The 15,644-nt window shown below is 42.5% G+C and overlaps 1 protein-coding gene across 2 annotated transcripts in view; it reads right to left on the bottom strand.

Annotated features, from left to right (window-relative positions):
- Positions 1–15,644, bottom strand: part of LOC138758437 (complement C3-like) — a 117,742-nt gene that overhangs the window by 76,902 nt on the left and 25,196 nt on the right. For both annotated transcript variants that reach the window (XM_069927347.1, XM_069927348.1), the window contains exons 9-13: positions 14,729–14,849; positions 11,200–11,315; positions 10,959–11,105; positions 7,900–8,100; positions 4,112–4,315 (exon numbers count right to left, since the gene is read on the bottom strand). In XM_069927347.1, the coding sequence (XP_069783448.1) occupies positions 4,112–4,315; positions 7,900–8,100; positions 10,959–11,105; positions 11,200–11,315; positions 14,729–14,849 (789 nt within the window). The remainder of the gene's footprint in view (positions 1–4,111; positions 4,316–7,899; positions 8,101–10,958; positions 11,106–11,199; positions 11,316–14,728; positions 14,850–15,644) is intronic.

The following is a 15,644-nucleotide window of genomic DNA, read 5'->3' as shown; positions in this document are numbered from 1 at the left end:
ATTGGAAGAGTAAATCTGGAGGGAGATAAGAGTGCTGAAAAAGTTGTGATAGTAGGAGATTTTAAACTTTTCACATAATGAATGGGACTCCCATACTGTAAAGGGGCTAGATGATTTGGAGTTTGTCGGATGTGTTCAGGTAGCGAGGAGTGAGGATCTCAGGACTGGTGACAGAAGTATGTGTAGGGGAACATTTTGGGTCAGTGACAAAATTGGTCCTCTTGAAGATCAGATCTGTCAGCTATGTATGGAGACAAAAGAGATCTTAAATATATTTTTTTTGCATCAATATTTGCTCAGTGTAAGGAAGTACAGATAACAAGCAGAGAGGTCATGGAAGCTATGTAGATTAAAAAAGAGGAGATAGTTGCTGCTCTAAAGCAAATAAGGGTGGGTAAATCCCCAGAACCCGACAAGCTATTCCCTCGGACATTGAGAAAGGCTAATGTAGAAATTGTCAGAGCTCTGGCAGAAATACTTAACATGTCCTTGGCCATGGACATGGTGTCAGAGGATGGGAGGGTAGTTCATGTTGTTACATTGTTTTAAAAAAGTTCCAAAAGTAACCCTGGAAATTATAGACTGGTGATCCTAATGTTAGCAGTAGGTAAATTATTGAAAGGTGTTCTTAGAAATTGGATAGCCAGGGACTAATTAGGGATAATCAATATGGCTTTGTGTTTAACCAATCTTGTAGAGTTTTTCAAGGATATTACCAGTAAAGTTGATGTAGGAAAGGCTATCGATGTTGTCTACATGGACTTTAGTAAGGCCTTTGACAAGGTCCCACATGGGAGGCTAGCCAGAAAGGTTCAGATGCTAAGTATTTATGGGGAGGTAGTCAGCTGGATTTGACAATGGCTGCATAGGAGAAGCCAGAGCATGGTAGTGAATGATTGCATCTCTGATTAGAGGCCAGTGACTAGTGGGGCGCTTCAGGGATTGGTGCTGGGACCATTGTTGTTTGTCATCTGTATCAATGATCTGGATGATAATGAGGTAAATTGGAATAGTAAATTTGCAGTCAACACTAAAATTGCAGGTGTTGTGGACAGTGAGGATGGCTTTCAGAGCTTGCAGAGAGATCTGGACCAGTTGAAAAAATGGGTTGAAAAATGGCAGATGGAATTTAATGCAGATGAGGGTGAGGTTTTACATTTTGGAAGGACAAACACGGTTAATGGTTGGACACTGAGGAGTGCGGTAGAACAGTGGGAATACATATACATAATTCCCTGAAAATATGCTGTCGATGGTTGGATGTCGCCCGGACTTCAGGAACTGAATTACAGGGAAAAGTTAAACAGGTTAGGACCTCCCCCCACCCCCCCCACTTCCCCCACTCGCAGGAGCATAGAAGAATAAGGAGAGATTTGATATAGGCATTTAAAATTATGAGGGGTCTGGACAGAGTAAATGTAGATAGGCTCTTTCCACTAAAAATAGGTGAGATACAAACCAGAGGATATGGGTTAAGGGTGAAAGGGAAAAGTTTAGGGGGTCCTTCTTCACACAGAGAGTGGAGGGAGCGTGGGACGAGCTGCCAGTTGCAAGCTCAATTTTAACATTGAAGAAGAATTTGGGCAGGGGTATGGAGGAGATGTTCAGGGTACAGGTCAGTGGAACTAGGTAGAATGCTTTTCGACTCTGAGTGTCTAATGGTGGGGTGGTAGGTGAAATTTCACAGAGTAAATCTGCAGAATCAGTTGAGCAAGTGTAAATGCAACAGTGGCCAAATAGTTGCGCTGACATAATTGTTGCATGACACTGAAATTCACAACCAACACAGTATCAATGTCACCAAACATCCACCTCGATGCACCGCAGATAAGCATCTGCTTAGGGGACAAGAGACCTTTCACTCTGTATTGTTCCTTCAATTCACTGTGCTTTTAGACTTCTGCTCTGATAAGGTATTTTGGATTCTAGTGTGAATTTCAATCCCTCAAAAGTAGTATCCATATAATAGTCGACCCCATAGATTTAACATGGAAAATAATCTCCAAAATTCAACTTTTACATGAGTATATACAGTAATTTACTTTTACTTTGGCTTGGCTTCGCGGACAAAGATTTATGGAGGGGGTAAAAAGTCCACGTCAGCTGCAGGCTCGTTTGTGGCTGACCAGTCCGATGCGGGACAGGCAGACACGATTGCAGCGGTTGCAAGGGAAAATTGGTTGGTTGGGGTTGGGTGTTGGGTTTTTCCTCCTTTGCCTTTTGTCAGTGAGGTGGGCTCTGCGGTCTTCTTCAAAGGAGGCTGCTGCCCGCCAAACTGTGAGGCGCCAAGATGCACGGTTTGAGGCGTTATCAGCCCACTGGCGGTGGTCAATGTGGCAGGCACCAAGAGATTTCTTTAGGCAGTCCTTGTACCTTTTCTTTGGTGCACCTCTGTCACGGTGGCCAGTGGAGAGCTCGCCATATAATACGATCTTGGGAAGGCGATGGTCCTCCATTCTGGAGACGTGACCCATCCAGCGCAGCTGGATCTTCAGCAGCGTGGACTCGATGCTGTCGACCTCTGCCATCTCGAGTACCTCGACGTTAGGGGTGTGAGCGCTCCAATGGATGTTGAGGATGGAGCGGAGACAACGCTGGTGGAAGCGTTCTAGGAGCCGTAGGTGGTGCCGGTAGAGGACCCATGATTCGGAGCCGAACAGGAGTGTGGGTATGACAACGGCTCTGTATACGCTTATCTTTGTGAGGTTTTTCAGTTGGTTGTTTTTCCAGACTCTTTTGTGTAGTCTTCCAAAGGCGCTATTTGCCTTGGCGAGTCTGTTGTCTATCTCATTGTCGATCCTTGCATCTGATGAAATGGTGCAGCCGAGATAGGTAAACTGGTTGACCGTTTTGAGTTTTGTGTGCCCGATGGAGATGTGGGGGGGCTGGTAGTCATGGTGGGGAGCTGGCTGATGGAGGACCTCAGTTTTCTTCAGGCTGACTTCCAGGCCAAACATTTTGGCAGTTTCCGCAAAGCAGGACGTCAAGCGCTGAAGAGCTGGCTCTGAATGTAATTTACACAGAACAAAAGACGTTTTTCTTACTGTGCTGGTCATTATCCCTTTATCTGTGATTCCACAAACCAAACTTTTCTTTACTGCATGTACATATTCATTATATTTTCAAGTGTTCTAGAGAGCATGAGAAGAGAACGTGGCTCAGGCTGCGAGCAGCGCAACTCCAGCGGGTGGGGAGAGCCCGGCCAGGCCAGAAGGTGGCAGACAAGGGCACTGCGGGGCCTGGCGGGGATGAGTCTCTTCTTGTTTTAAACGCGGGATCAATCGCGGACTGGATTACCCGTAATCGCCCATGCAGCTGGAACCGCTCTGGGAAATGTTGAGCCAACTCCCAGAAAAGAGGGTTTATATTTTGCGCGAATCTGTATCACCGCCAGTTTAATTTCCTAATCCGGAATAATCCGAATATCGAGCAGTGTCCAGTCCCAAGGATCTCGGAAAAAAGGATAACAAACTGGACACACATAGTTACCGGTGGAAACAGTAGACGTGGCAGCTTTCACCTTTACCTTTATCTTTGTGGCTGCAAAATTTACATGATCTGAAGCAGTCATTTCAAATGAGCATGTGAAGTTCAGATCCTGTTGATGCTAAATGCATTATAATCGGGCCTTTTTCCCAAAAACAGGTAGCAATAGGTACCTAGATGGCACAACTGTATCATATCGTAACAGGTCTTGCCACATTGTAAGGTAAATAGGGGTTATGGCAGTAAACAGAGATGGTGAATTAAAGGAAGTATTTGTTGTGTCTCCACATGTAACAATGTGATACTACGGTTGATCAAACAGCTATAACTTGGCATATGACTAACACTGTCTTAGTTAGACAGCAATTCCCTCACCTTCAGCAAGTTGGAGGAGCGAGAGGAGGACGGAGAAATGAGGTGAAGCAAAGACAAAATATTCCCTGATCCTGGCTGTGATGAGATGGGATCTATATTGGACCAATTGTCGAGAATGGGGGCTCACATTATATCTCTTATTCTCAGCAAATGGTGCTGAATGCAGAAACTTAGCCTTCGACCTCTACCGCCGTGCCCCCCACCCCATGTCACTGTCAGAGTCCATTCCAGAGAAAATAAATATACTTACTATTCCCATGCATGTGTCCTCCACATCAATCCAAATAGAGTCTGCAACAATTTCTACCTGTGCTCCCTTCATAATATAATAATAAGCCACAATTCTGAATGACGGAATTAAATGCCTGGTGATTGGAATTTGCATGGTCACCAAGACTTGATCCTTTCCTCTCGCTTGTCTCCCAAACTTGACTATCTTGCCTTTGTTAATCAACTGGCAAAAGAAAGCAAAACATTAACTTCATGTAAAAATGTAGAACAAACAATTGTAAACACCAATGCCGGAGAAATTCAGCAGGTCAAACAATGTACTTTATATAGCAGATATACATAACCAATGTTTCGAGCTTGAGCACTTCAGCAAAAACATATGCATCAACATGGATTCAATCTATAATCAATGTAATGCACAGCATCTGTATATGTGAGCTGCTTCTATCCTGAATAAGCATTCCCTGGCCTAAGACAATATATGCATAACACTTGAAATAAGTGCATGTCGAGGCATGGTTGGACTGACCAAAACAGATTGGCAATTTGCTAGTCGACTTAAAATGTGACAGCAAATCACAAAATATGTTATATCTAAAAAATTGTATGTGATAGAAAAATGTTATGGTTATTTTCATGATTAGAAGCCCAACATCCATAAAATACACCCAAAAGTGTTCAGGAAGCAAAATCTTTGTTTCCCAGTGTAATCAGAGAACACATAAGAGTCCCTTTAATTTACAGGAAATTAGATAAGTAACAAACCAAAGGAATATGTCCAGTGATCAATGAGGGAAACCAGAGGTGAACAGGGTGAGCAAATTTAAATCCCAGGGTGTCATTATCTTGGAAGATCTTAACTGGAGCCAACATACTAATATCAACTTGAAGAAAGCACATATGCATTTTTACTTCCTCAGGAGTTTGTGGAGATTTGGTATGACATCAGGAACCTTGGCAAACTTCCCTTGAAAGCTGCATCACAACCTGGTATAGGTGGCACCAATATCTCTGAGTGGAAAGTCCTGCAAAAGGTAGTGGACACAGTCCAGGACCTCACAGGCAGAACTCTGTCCACCATCGATAGAACCTACACGGTAACACTGCAGTTGGAGAGCAGCAGCGATCACCAAGAATCCACACCACCCAGGGCAAGCTCAGTTCTCGCGGTGGCCATCAGGAAGGAGGTCTTGGTGCCAGAAGATATGCACCACCAGGTTCAGGAACAGTTGCTACCCCTCCACCATCAGACTCCTCAACAACAGACTCAGAGACTCACTTGCTCATTATCTATTACTGTACATTTATTTGCTGTATTTACAGTTAGTATGTTTACATGACTGTGGTGGTACACCACCGGCCTACTGCAGGGGACAACCTCTGTACCTGCAGGAGTGTAAGGAGACAGGACAACACCTGGCCGGCTACCAATCAGTCGGCCTGAATGGATCAAGCCCCACCCGGTCGGGTGACAATCAGCCTCCGGGATATAAGCCTGCGCTGGCCTCCTAAGGCCTCACACAGAGTTGCTGCAGCCACAGCCAACCTGGCTCTGTGGAAGTCTTTGTGGATTAAAGCCTGTTGTTCAGTCTTTACCTTGTGTGTGTCTGATTATGTCTAACAGCGCACCACAATGACCTTCTTTGTTTACATTTCTCTATTTTGTGTACTTATCATTTTCTTGAGTATAGTTTGCACTATCAATGAGTAGAAATGCTGCCTGGCCCACAGGAAAATGAATTTCAGGGTTGTATGTGATGCCATGCATGTACTCTGACAATAACTTTGAACTTTGAACTACATATTTAGTATGTCACTTGCACAGTAAAGCTGCTGCTCAGTATATTAACAGTCTTATCCCTTAACTCAAAGCACTTTGTTTGATAAATATCACATTGATGCTTGTGGGAGATTATTGATACAAATTGAAAATTTGATGCTTTCTACAACACCAACTTTGTTACAAAGCTAGTTTGGTGGAATATTTTAGGAAAGGAACTTTAGAATTCATGAAATGTTTCCTCCGTAGCATGAGTATGAAACCAACTAAATTTGACCTATGGGATGTATCAATAAAACACCACTGGTAAAATATTAAGGAGTCATCTGAATCAGTCTTGCCCTCCAATTAGACTGGACAACGAAGATTTTGCTTCCTGAAAACTTTGGGGTATATTTTATGAACGTTTGACGACTGATCACAAAACTTACTTTGTAATTTTCCTATCACGTACCCTTATTTGACATCCTATTTTTGCACTTTCCTGTCATATTTAAAGTCAACTTCAAGCACACCAAACCATAGCATGCAACACGCATTGAAAATTTATTCTCTCCATTCGCACTTGGATGTCTTCCTTGCTGATCTTGGTGCAGTCAGTGATTAACACAGTGAAAGGTTTCACCAGGACATGGAAAAGTGGTATTAGGGCAACTGGAATCCATCAGTGCAGGCCAGCTATTGTCAGACACTGACCCGAGAGGCATCAGATGCTGAGTACAAATGAAAATTAGGTCAGTTGAATTGACATAATGTGTCAGCATCATTATGCGATTAAACATGCTAAATTCATAAAAAGTTAATTTAATGTTTCTCCAACTTCCAACATGATACAGCAAATCTGAAATTATTTTTGAATTCAGCTGGAAGATGTCTATCACAATGACCAATTATTTTTCAGGTAGCAATCTTTGGAAAAAAAATCATTGTCTGTTGTTATTCATCCCCTGTCCTTGATCTTCTCCAGATAACCCTGGTTTTCCCCAGGGTTGGCATCAGAACAAGTCTAATGGGGGGCATTAGGGTAACCGTGGGGGGGGAGGGGAGGCACAAACTGCCATTCAAAGACTCTCGGTGAGAGGGGGCATGCTTATATCGTGTCGCTAGCGCTGCAGGTGGGGGGGGGGCACAATAACTCATTTGTAGCGGCAATGCCTGCTAATACCTTCGCTTGGCACCTGCCCTGGTATTCCCCGTCAATAAACTCTGTCTCCCTCACCAAATTTACTACTCCAGTTACCTGCACAGTATCAGGAAGCTTAAAAGCACATGCTGTGGTGCACAATTGTTCATGTGGACATGAGTCTACCACTCTGAAGACCTAGGTCCTTCGTGGTTAGAATATCTATCTCATTCCATAATTAATTAATTGAACTCTTTATACTTTTGTGAACTACAAACTTCATTTAGTACACCACAGGCAGCATTTAAGCCCCAATTAATAACACTGGATTGGATTAGATTAGATGTGGTTAGACCTAACCTTTCAGTGATGTTACGGACCACGCCCTGTTATATTTTGGCAGAAATATCTTAACTGTTTTGATCGGCATTTCATAATCTTGAGTTTATCCAAAACACATTAATTAACTCACATCAGGACCCATCACACCAATGTGCATGAATGTCCACTAGCCCGCAGTTCAACAAAACCTTGGTTAAATATTTTTATCCTTGCTTTTCAATCTCAAACATTAAAAGCATTAAAATTTCCTTACATTCTATAACCTTCAGAGACCACTTTCTCTCTCCCAATTCTGGCTTTGATCGTCCTTAAATTAAAGCACTTCGAACCATTGTCTTGAGAATTTCTTCCAAAAACTCTTGGTCTCTTTGCTTCAACCAGAAGATTTAGTTTGTCAAATGATTTTTCCCCCAAAATATCTCCTTGAATCAATGCCAATTCTCATCTATTAAGGTCTCAGCATTTTTACCATGTTACATTAGCTGTATAAATGCACGAGAGTTGACAAATTCAAAATGAATGTCATTATAAGATTACAATACAGATTTAGAGAAAAACGTACCATGTAGGTGAAGTATTTTATTTGTTCCTGGATGTTTTTATTGTCATTCCGTAGGTTCAAATGAACCAATAAGTCACTACCTTCTTTTTGAACGCTGATATGCAAGTAGTTTCTAGAACCACCTTGTGTAGTGTAGGGCTCTGCAATCATATTTGCAGATGCCTGTTGATTTCTGGCAACATTGGGATCATCTGTGGAAACCTGCACACAGAATTAACAAGAAAGTTAAATGCCAAAAGTTAATCTTGTGCCAACTTCAAAAATAAACTGCAGTGCAAAAGCAATGCACGATCAGAAGGTAGTGGGAATTTGCAGCCTTTGGTACCCTGTCAGTTGTCGTTGCTGAAGACATTGGCCTGCCTTTGGTATGTGGCAGAATGAATGGCTGTCCATTCAGGAAGTTCAAGCATTGATGCTGAAGAACAAACCATTGATGCTGAAGAACAAACCATTGAGATTCCATAAGCTGATAGGATGTCGGAGCCATTTAGCCTATCGGGCCTATACCGCAATTCGTGAACTGATTCACTTCCCTACTCAGCCCCACTGCCCGGCCTTCTCCCCAAAACTTTTGATGCCTTGGTTAATTAAGAACCTATCAATCTCTGTCTTAAATACACCCAATAATCTGGCCTCCTTCACCATTTGTGGCAAAAAATTACACAGATTTCCACCCTCTGGCTACAGAAATTCCTTTGCATCTCTGTTCTGTGGATCCTGAAGTTGTGCTCGCTTGTCTTCAACTCTCCCATGTTTCTGCATATACTCTGTCCATGCCTTTCAACATTCAAAACGTCTCAATGAGATCCTCCCTCATTCTCCTAATTTCCATGAATACAGGCCAAGAGCCTGTATTCCTTATATGATAATCTTTTCATTCCCAGAATCATCCTTGTGAACCTCCTCTGAACCCTCTCTAATGCCAGTGCATCCTTTCTCCAATGAGGAGCCCCAAAACTGCTCACAATCCTCCACGTGAGGGCTCACCATGCCTTATGAAGCATCCAATTCACATCCCTGCTCTTAGATTCAATGAACGCCAGAATTGCATTTGCCTCCTTCACCACTGACCCAACCTGCCAGATCACCTTCAGGTGATCCTGCACGAGGACTCCCAGGTCCCTTCGCATCCCAACTGAGCATACACCAAATATCTTATTTTTGGGTTGTAAGGCACCAAATATCTTATTTTTGGGTTGTAAGGTGAGGCCATAATAAAAGCTGAAGATGGCAAACATTGAATTTTTCAATTCCACAACAAACTTGCAAAAATTAAAATGATAATTTTGATGCTTTACTCAATAAACACTGATTCTTCTACATTAATGAAGTTGCCAACTGGATATTAAATTGTAAAATTATAAAAATGAGTGACATATTAGGAGGCCATTTGCTCCATTACAAACAATGACAGCCAACAAAGAACAATTTCAAGCTAATCTTGTGGCTCACTCTGTAGCCTGTATATATTATATACTCTATATTATATACTCTTTTTATTGCGTGAGATGGATTCTTCATCACCATGCTTTCAGCCACTGAATTCCACTTGCAATCACACTTCTACTGAAAAAAAATCTTTCCATAGCTCCATTAGCATCCTGGGCACTCCACTGAGGCATTATGCACTATCTGGCCATCTTATAATGCGATATATTACAACTAAATTTCTTCCTGGACTCGTTTGTTTGAAAGAAAACCACCCCAAACTACACAATCTTGCCTCACACAAGGGCTGGCAAGATCATTGCTTATCCCCTCTCAAGTGATGTCATCTTTTCCTGGCAACATGTTCTGAGCTACTACCAGCTCAGTAAATTAACAGTGGGGATCATTTTGTCAAGTCATCTAAATAAGGAGATTTTCCACCGTGATGCCTTACCACGACATGGCACTATTCACATGTGCTGTGGCGAAGAAGTTTTTTTTATCAAATCATTTTTAAGAAATATTATAGACAGTCATTTAATGTCCTTGATGAGATAATGTTCCGTGTTTATTTTAAATCATTCTGAATCGTCAGAGTTATCTCTGTCTGAAGAGGAAAATCAGCAGGAGATGAGATCAGGCTTTTCTAAATCAGGTGAGGTTTGACAGATGAAGAAGGGGCAATGATAGAAGTGGCAGTAACCAGAGAAACGAGTGAGCAGAAGATTTGTCAAGCAGCCATTCTCAACCATTTTCTGGCTGTGGCCCCCTTAAGGTTTATGGGTCAAGGTTTATGGGCGCCCTTCTCTGTAAAGCAGACAAGTTTTGGTATCTTCCGTCTTCCTCTCCCGTCGACTACAATTTTTTAAAAAATCATGAAAAATACGAGAGGTGAAAAGAAAACCAGGCTTTTACATAAATGTGGCCCCCCAGGAGTGCAGAGGAAACCCACCCCCCCCCCCACCCCACTCATTGAGAAGAGTACGGTTGCTATGGTCTGGAATGTGCTGCCTGCAAGAGATTCAACACCAACTACCAAATGGACATTGTCTGGATATTTGAAAGAAAATCATTTGCATCCAAAGTCCAAAAATCCAGGTGCCAGAAATCCGGACCCACCCGAGAATCCAGACTTTACTAAAATTCTCAATTTGTTCAAATTTAGTGGGTTTCTTTGTGTGTACACGAGTGCCACAGATGCACAAGCAAAAAAAAAGTTAGGATTACATTTTTGTCAAGAGTTGACTTTATTTTTCTTTAAAACTGCTCATTTGGATAAATGAAGTGTGTTGTATTTGCTAATGAAGAAACTATCAAAATTGACCTGTCATCTCTCTTTATTCCTCCTTAACTTTGAATTTTAAAAGTACGGTCTCAGAATCCTGAAAATCTGAAAACCCCAACTGGCCCAACCCCCGAGCCGTCTGGATTTTTGGACTTCTACTGAACAAAGTACTGCTTAACAGAGTGGAGTAATAAAAATTCAGAGCAAGAATATTTGGAAAGAGCCCTCCACTTTGTGAAGATTTCAAATTTACTGGCAGAGAACATACATCACATCACAATCAACCCTGAGATTCCCTTTTTGTTCTTTCATTCCAGGAGTTAATATTGAATGGACAAGTTCTTACTGATATCTGAAAGCTTTTTGACTCTCCAGGTGTATTTATTGTCAACTTGGCAATTCCATCCTTGTTGGTTTTCGACCTGACTTCAGTATTGACGACCCTCACGGGAACTCCATTGGCAGGGGATCTGTCTGGGTTTGTTATATAGACCTCAGGTAACAAAGAACAAGAGATTAAATATCCTCGTCCAAAATTAGCAAAGATGTACCGTGAAGCAACAGAAATAAGAGAGAAAGCTGAGTACCATTAAGTCAAAAGGCATCCCAGGCTTGAAATATTTGGAAGTTTTAGTGAACAAGATTGTATATGGGGTGACAACTATTTTTATGTCTGATTTTTCTGCTTCCACGAGATCACTGCCTGCATTGAACAAAGGAAAAGAAAGCAGAAGTGAGAAAAAAATGAATTAGACATTTTACTCGATGAAAAATGTAAATGAATTCTGCTCAGGATTGCTAAAATTGCAAGACTGGCATCAATGCTTTTTGATAGACTTTCTGCAGCCATTGACAAAATAATGTGGCGATTCACTATGGAGAATTTTGCATGACTAACGTCTGCCATTTTGAGGTATTCAAGTCTGTACCGATCCTGATTGACACCAAAAATCCAGGTACAATCTGCATAAGGTCATGAGGTACACCAAGAGACAATACAAAACCAAGCTAGAGTTCCAGACAATCCTCACAGATACCTACTATTTGCAGCAAGGCACAGAGCAGATTACATCAATGCATCCTACCCAAAACAAGTCAACGTATTTCATGCTTGTTGTGAACAGAAGGACAGTGAGTTGATGTCAACTACAACAGCCGCATGGGCACCTGTCCCCACTGTTTCTGCCTCAGACAACAGAACCATCTTCCTGAAATGCAGCCTGTGTAAAACAGACCCCAGTGGAATCTCTGGCCACGTCCCAAGAACCAACACAGAACATCCTCCAGGGACCTTCATGGGCATCCTATCCAAGGGCATAGCACAGCAACACTACTCAAGACCATGAGAGATTACAGGGAAGAATGAATGCAGCTCGGGCATTCGCATAGACTGGCCTTCCCTTTATCGCCTCCGTCTACCTCAGAAAAATAACTAACCCATCAGGTGACCCATCCTCAGATACCTACTATTCTACCACCTCTTGTCAAGCAGAAGATGTACGAGCTTGAAAACTTGTTCCTCTCGATTCAAGGACAGTTCCTTTCCTGCTCATATCAGATTTATGATTGGTCCTCTCATAAGTAGAATCCAAGCTTTTAACTGATCTCTTTCTCCAATACAGCATGCTCTGCAATTTTGTCTTTATACTGCACTCTCTCTTGTCCATGTGGTGAACTGCTGTACTCCTAATTACCTGGCCCCTCCCCATTCTGTGACTTGTAAGGTAAAACATCATGAGATGGGAATGTGTAGGGAGTTACCCTGTACAGAGCTGTAACAAGAAGGGGAGGTGTCCTTGTACTCCTGTTAGGTAAAACATCATGAGATGGGAATGTACAGGGCTGTAACAAGATGTGAATGCATCCTTGTACTTACAAGATAAGAGAGACATTGATGGATCGAGAGGCAGGAAGCAAGCAGGGAAAGGATAGCAACAGTTTTAGTCATTGGACAAGTAATGATATGATGATGTTCTAAGCACATATCCAAGGGTATAAAAAAATCACCATTTTGCTGATAACGGCAGAATGCATTCTCCGACTAACATGGTTAGTCGCAAGTGTTACAATCCGGTAATAAAGAACAAAGAACCCTGATTTCGACTCAGCCTGGTGTTTGTCTCACTCATTCATGAACAAAGCAGACCTAACAGACTGTACCCCCAGCTCCTCCCTCTTGACCTTGTATAAAGACTCTGACACCTTGACCCCTCCCCTAAAAAGCTTGGGTCACAGCACAAGACAAGGTCCTGGTCCATTGTGAATAAAAGCCTGTAGATCAGTGACTCAGTCACAGCCTCTCATTATTCACTGTGCATCAGTCAATTTACACCACATCACCACTGCTCCATTTACACTGCACCACCCCTGCTCCATTTACACTGCACCATCCTTGCTCCATTTACGCCGCACCACCCCTGCTCCATTTACACTGCACCATCCTTGCTCCATTTACACTGCAACGCTCCTGCTCCATTTACACTGCACCATCCTTGCTCCATTTACACTGCACCACCCCTGCTCCATTTACACTGCACCACCCCTGTTCCATTTACACTGCACCACCCCTGCTCCATTTACACTGCACCATCCTTGCTCCATTTACACTGCAACGCTCCTGCTCCATTTACACTGCACCATCCTTGCTCCATTTACACTGCACCACCCCTGCTCCATTTACACTGCACCACCCCTGTTCCATTTACACTGCACCATCCTTCCTCCATTTACACTGCACCATCCTTGCTCCATTTACACTCCACCATCCTTGCTCCATTTACACTGCAATGCCCCTGCTCCATTTACACTGCACCATCGTTGCTCCATTTACACTGCACCATCCTTCCTCCATTTACACTGTACCACCCCTGCTCCATTTACACTGCACCATCCTTGCTCCATTTACACTGCATCACCCGTGCTCCATTTACACCACACTACCTGTCGGTTGAATTGCCTGGAAACTGTACAGTTTTTCACGATATCTTGGTCCACATGACAATAAACAATTCAGTTCAAATCAATTAACATTTTTATTTGGGTCAATGAGATGGGGTCTCCTCAATAAGCAAGCATTAGGACATGGAAAAATACTTGTGATCACCTTCACTCTCCTATTTGACAATGTGGTCAATTGATGAAAGGTTTCTTTGTTTTAATTTTATGTTTAAGCTCGCCAAATGAAGGGCAGTCGGCTTTTGATTCATGACATGCCCGTAGGGAGTAGATTGGCCAGATTCTATCTCTGTTCTCACCATCCATGACAGCTGCTATTCTCTGCAAAATGGTATCTTGGACTTCTCTTTTTGTTAAAACAAGTAACTTTATCCCAGTGAGTTTCACACTTTTACTTTCCACTCACATCCCACTTTAAGCAATCCCTATGCCATAGATGCTCTGTGATTAGTAAGGGATTGCTTAAGGTGGAAAGAAAAAGTTTGAAAACTACTGTTTTAACTGTACTTCATTGACTTGTTATGTGCCTGGTTTCAGAATTCCAAAGGAAGTGGGCCAATGACAATTTTTCTCAAGCAAAATATTTCCATCACAATTGCATCTAGAGCAGTGGTTCTCAACCTTCCCTTCCCACTCACCTCCTACCCTAATCAGGCTGCTAATCAGGAGACAACTGAATATAAAGGTGGGTGGGCAGAGGGTGGGAATGATAGGGGAAGAGGGAGTAACACAGGTGAACAGGTCAGATGGATACAGGTGAGAGCGTAGAATGGAAAAAAAGTTGAGAAGTGATGGGGAAGAGAGCAGAGGATAGCTCCCTGATAGGAGAGGGAAGGGGCTGGGGAGCAGGAAGAGAAGGAAAGAGAAACACATGGAGAAAGAGGTTTAATGAAAATTGGAGAAGTTGGTGTCAATGCTGTCTGGTTGCCCAGGCGAAATACAAGGTGTTGTTCCTCCAATTTGCAGATAGCCTCGGTTTGACAGTGCACGAGCTCATTGATAGACATGCCAGTGTGGGTATGGTGTGTGGAATTAAAGTGTCTGCCCACTGCGAGGTCCTTACATGAATATACAAGCATACAATTAAGAACAATCGCAAGATGGACTGTGGCCTTGCATCAGTTTCTCTGCATTCTTCTCTGTATTAAGCTGCAAACTCACCTGTATGTGTGATGACACTTGCAGACACGTAGATGGTGTAGCCGACCAATGAGTTAACGTTGTCGAAGGTGGCAGTCAAATGTTCCTTTTTTAGGACGGCTTGTCCATGGCCATTTGTAATCTGCAAACAGAGTTTGGAGAGTTCTCAACTTTTCGGGTGATGTTTCGAAGCAAACCTAACGGTAAAATAATTTTCAGGAAACATTCCTGTTCCCTTCTCAGATGCTGATTAATTGTTCCCTTCCTCTTACTGTGTATTTTCAGTTTTCTCACTTTACTCATCTTTTGATGAAATATGGAAATTTTTTGTTCTTTTTTTTTTAAATAAATGAAGAACCTACCCCTAAAACCCACACAAAATCAGCTTTTTTAAAAATATAACACCTAAGACATAGGAGCAGAAAGAGGCCATTCAGCCCATCAAGTCTGCCCTGCCATTCCATCAACCTTTTCAACCCCATTATCTTGCCTTCTCCCTGTAACACTTGATGTCCTCCCTAATCAAGAACTACTATCTTAAAATAAACCCAACAACCTGGCCTCTGCAGTGGTCTGCAGTTATTGTGCAAAGAGCAATCATAAAGTCTTGTGCAGACATGATAAAAACTTCAGCATCATGAAAGACATGAGTGTTTCCTCTGGGGTAGACACTGGGGTAGAGAGGGAGAGGCAGGGAAATAAATTGAGGCTGAAATATTTTGTATCTAATGTATTGTCTCTTTAGTGCAGAAAAGTGCAGAAAAATGTGCAATTGCAGGGTTCATCTGCCCGGTCTGACTGTCGTTGGATCTGTACAGGCTTTAAGCAGCCTTTTAAAAAAGCCCACAGTGGTTTATTTTAAAATGCTACAACCGTGGGGTCAGCCCCATGATAACGCCGCCTGTATTCGGCAGCAGCTCCAAGGGGAAATAGAGGA

Source organism: Narcine bancroftii, chromosome 3 (assembly GCF_036971445.1).
Source record: "Narcine bancroftii isolate sNarBan1 chromosome 3, sNarBan1.hap1, whole genome shotgun sequence".
Taxonomy (NCBI): Eukaryota; Metazoa; Chordata; class Chondrichthyes; order Torpediniformes; family Narcinidae; genus Narcine; species Narcine bancroftii.
The sequence above is the reverse complement of the archived record's forward strand: the minus strand, read 5'-3'. Positions and strand labels throughout refer to the sequence as shown.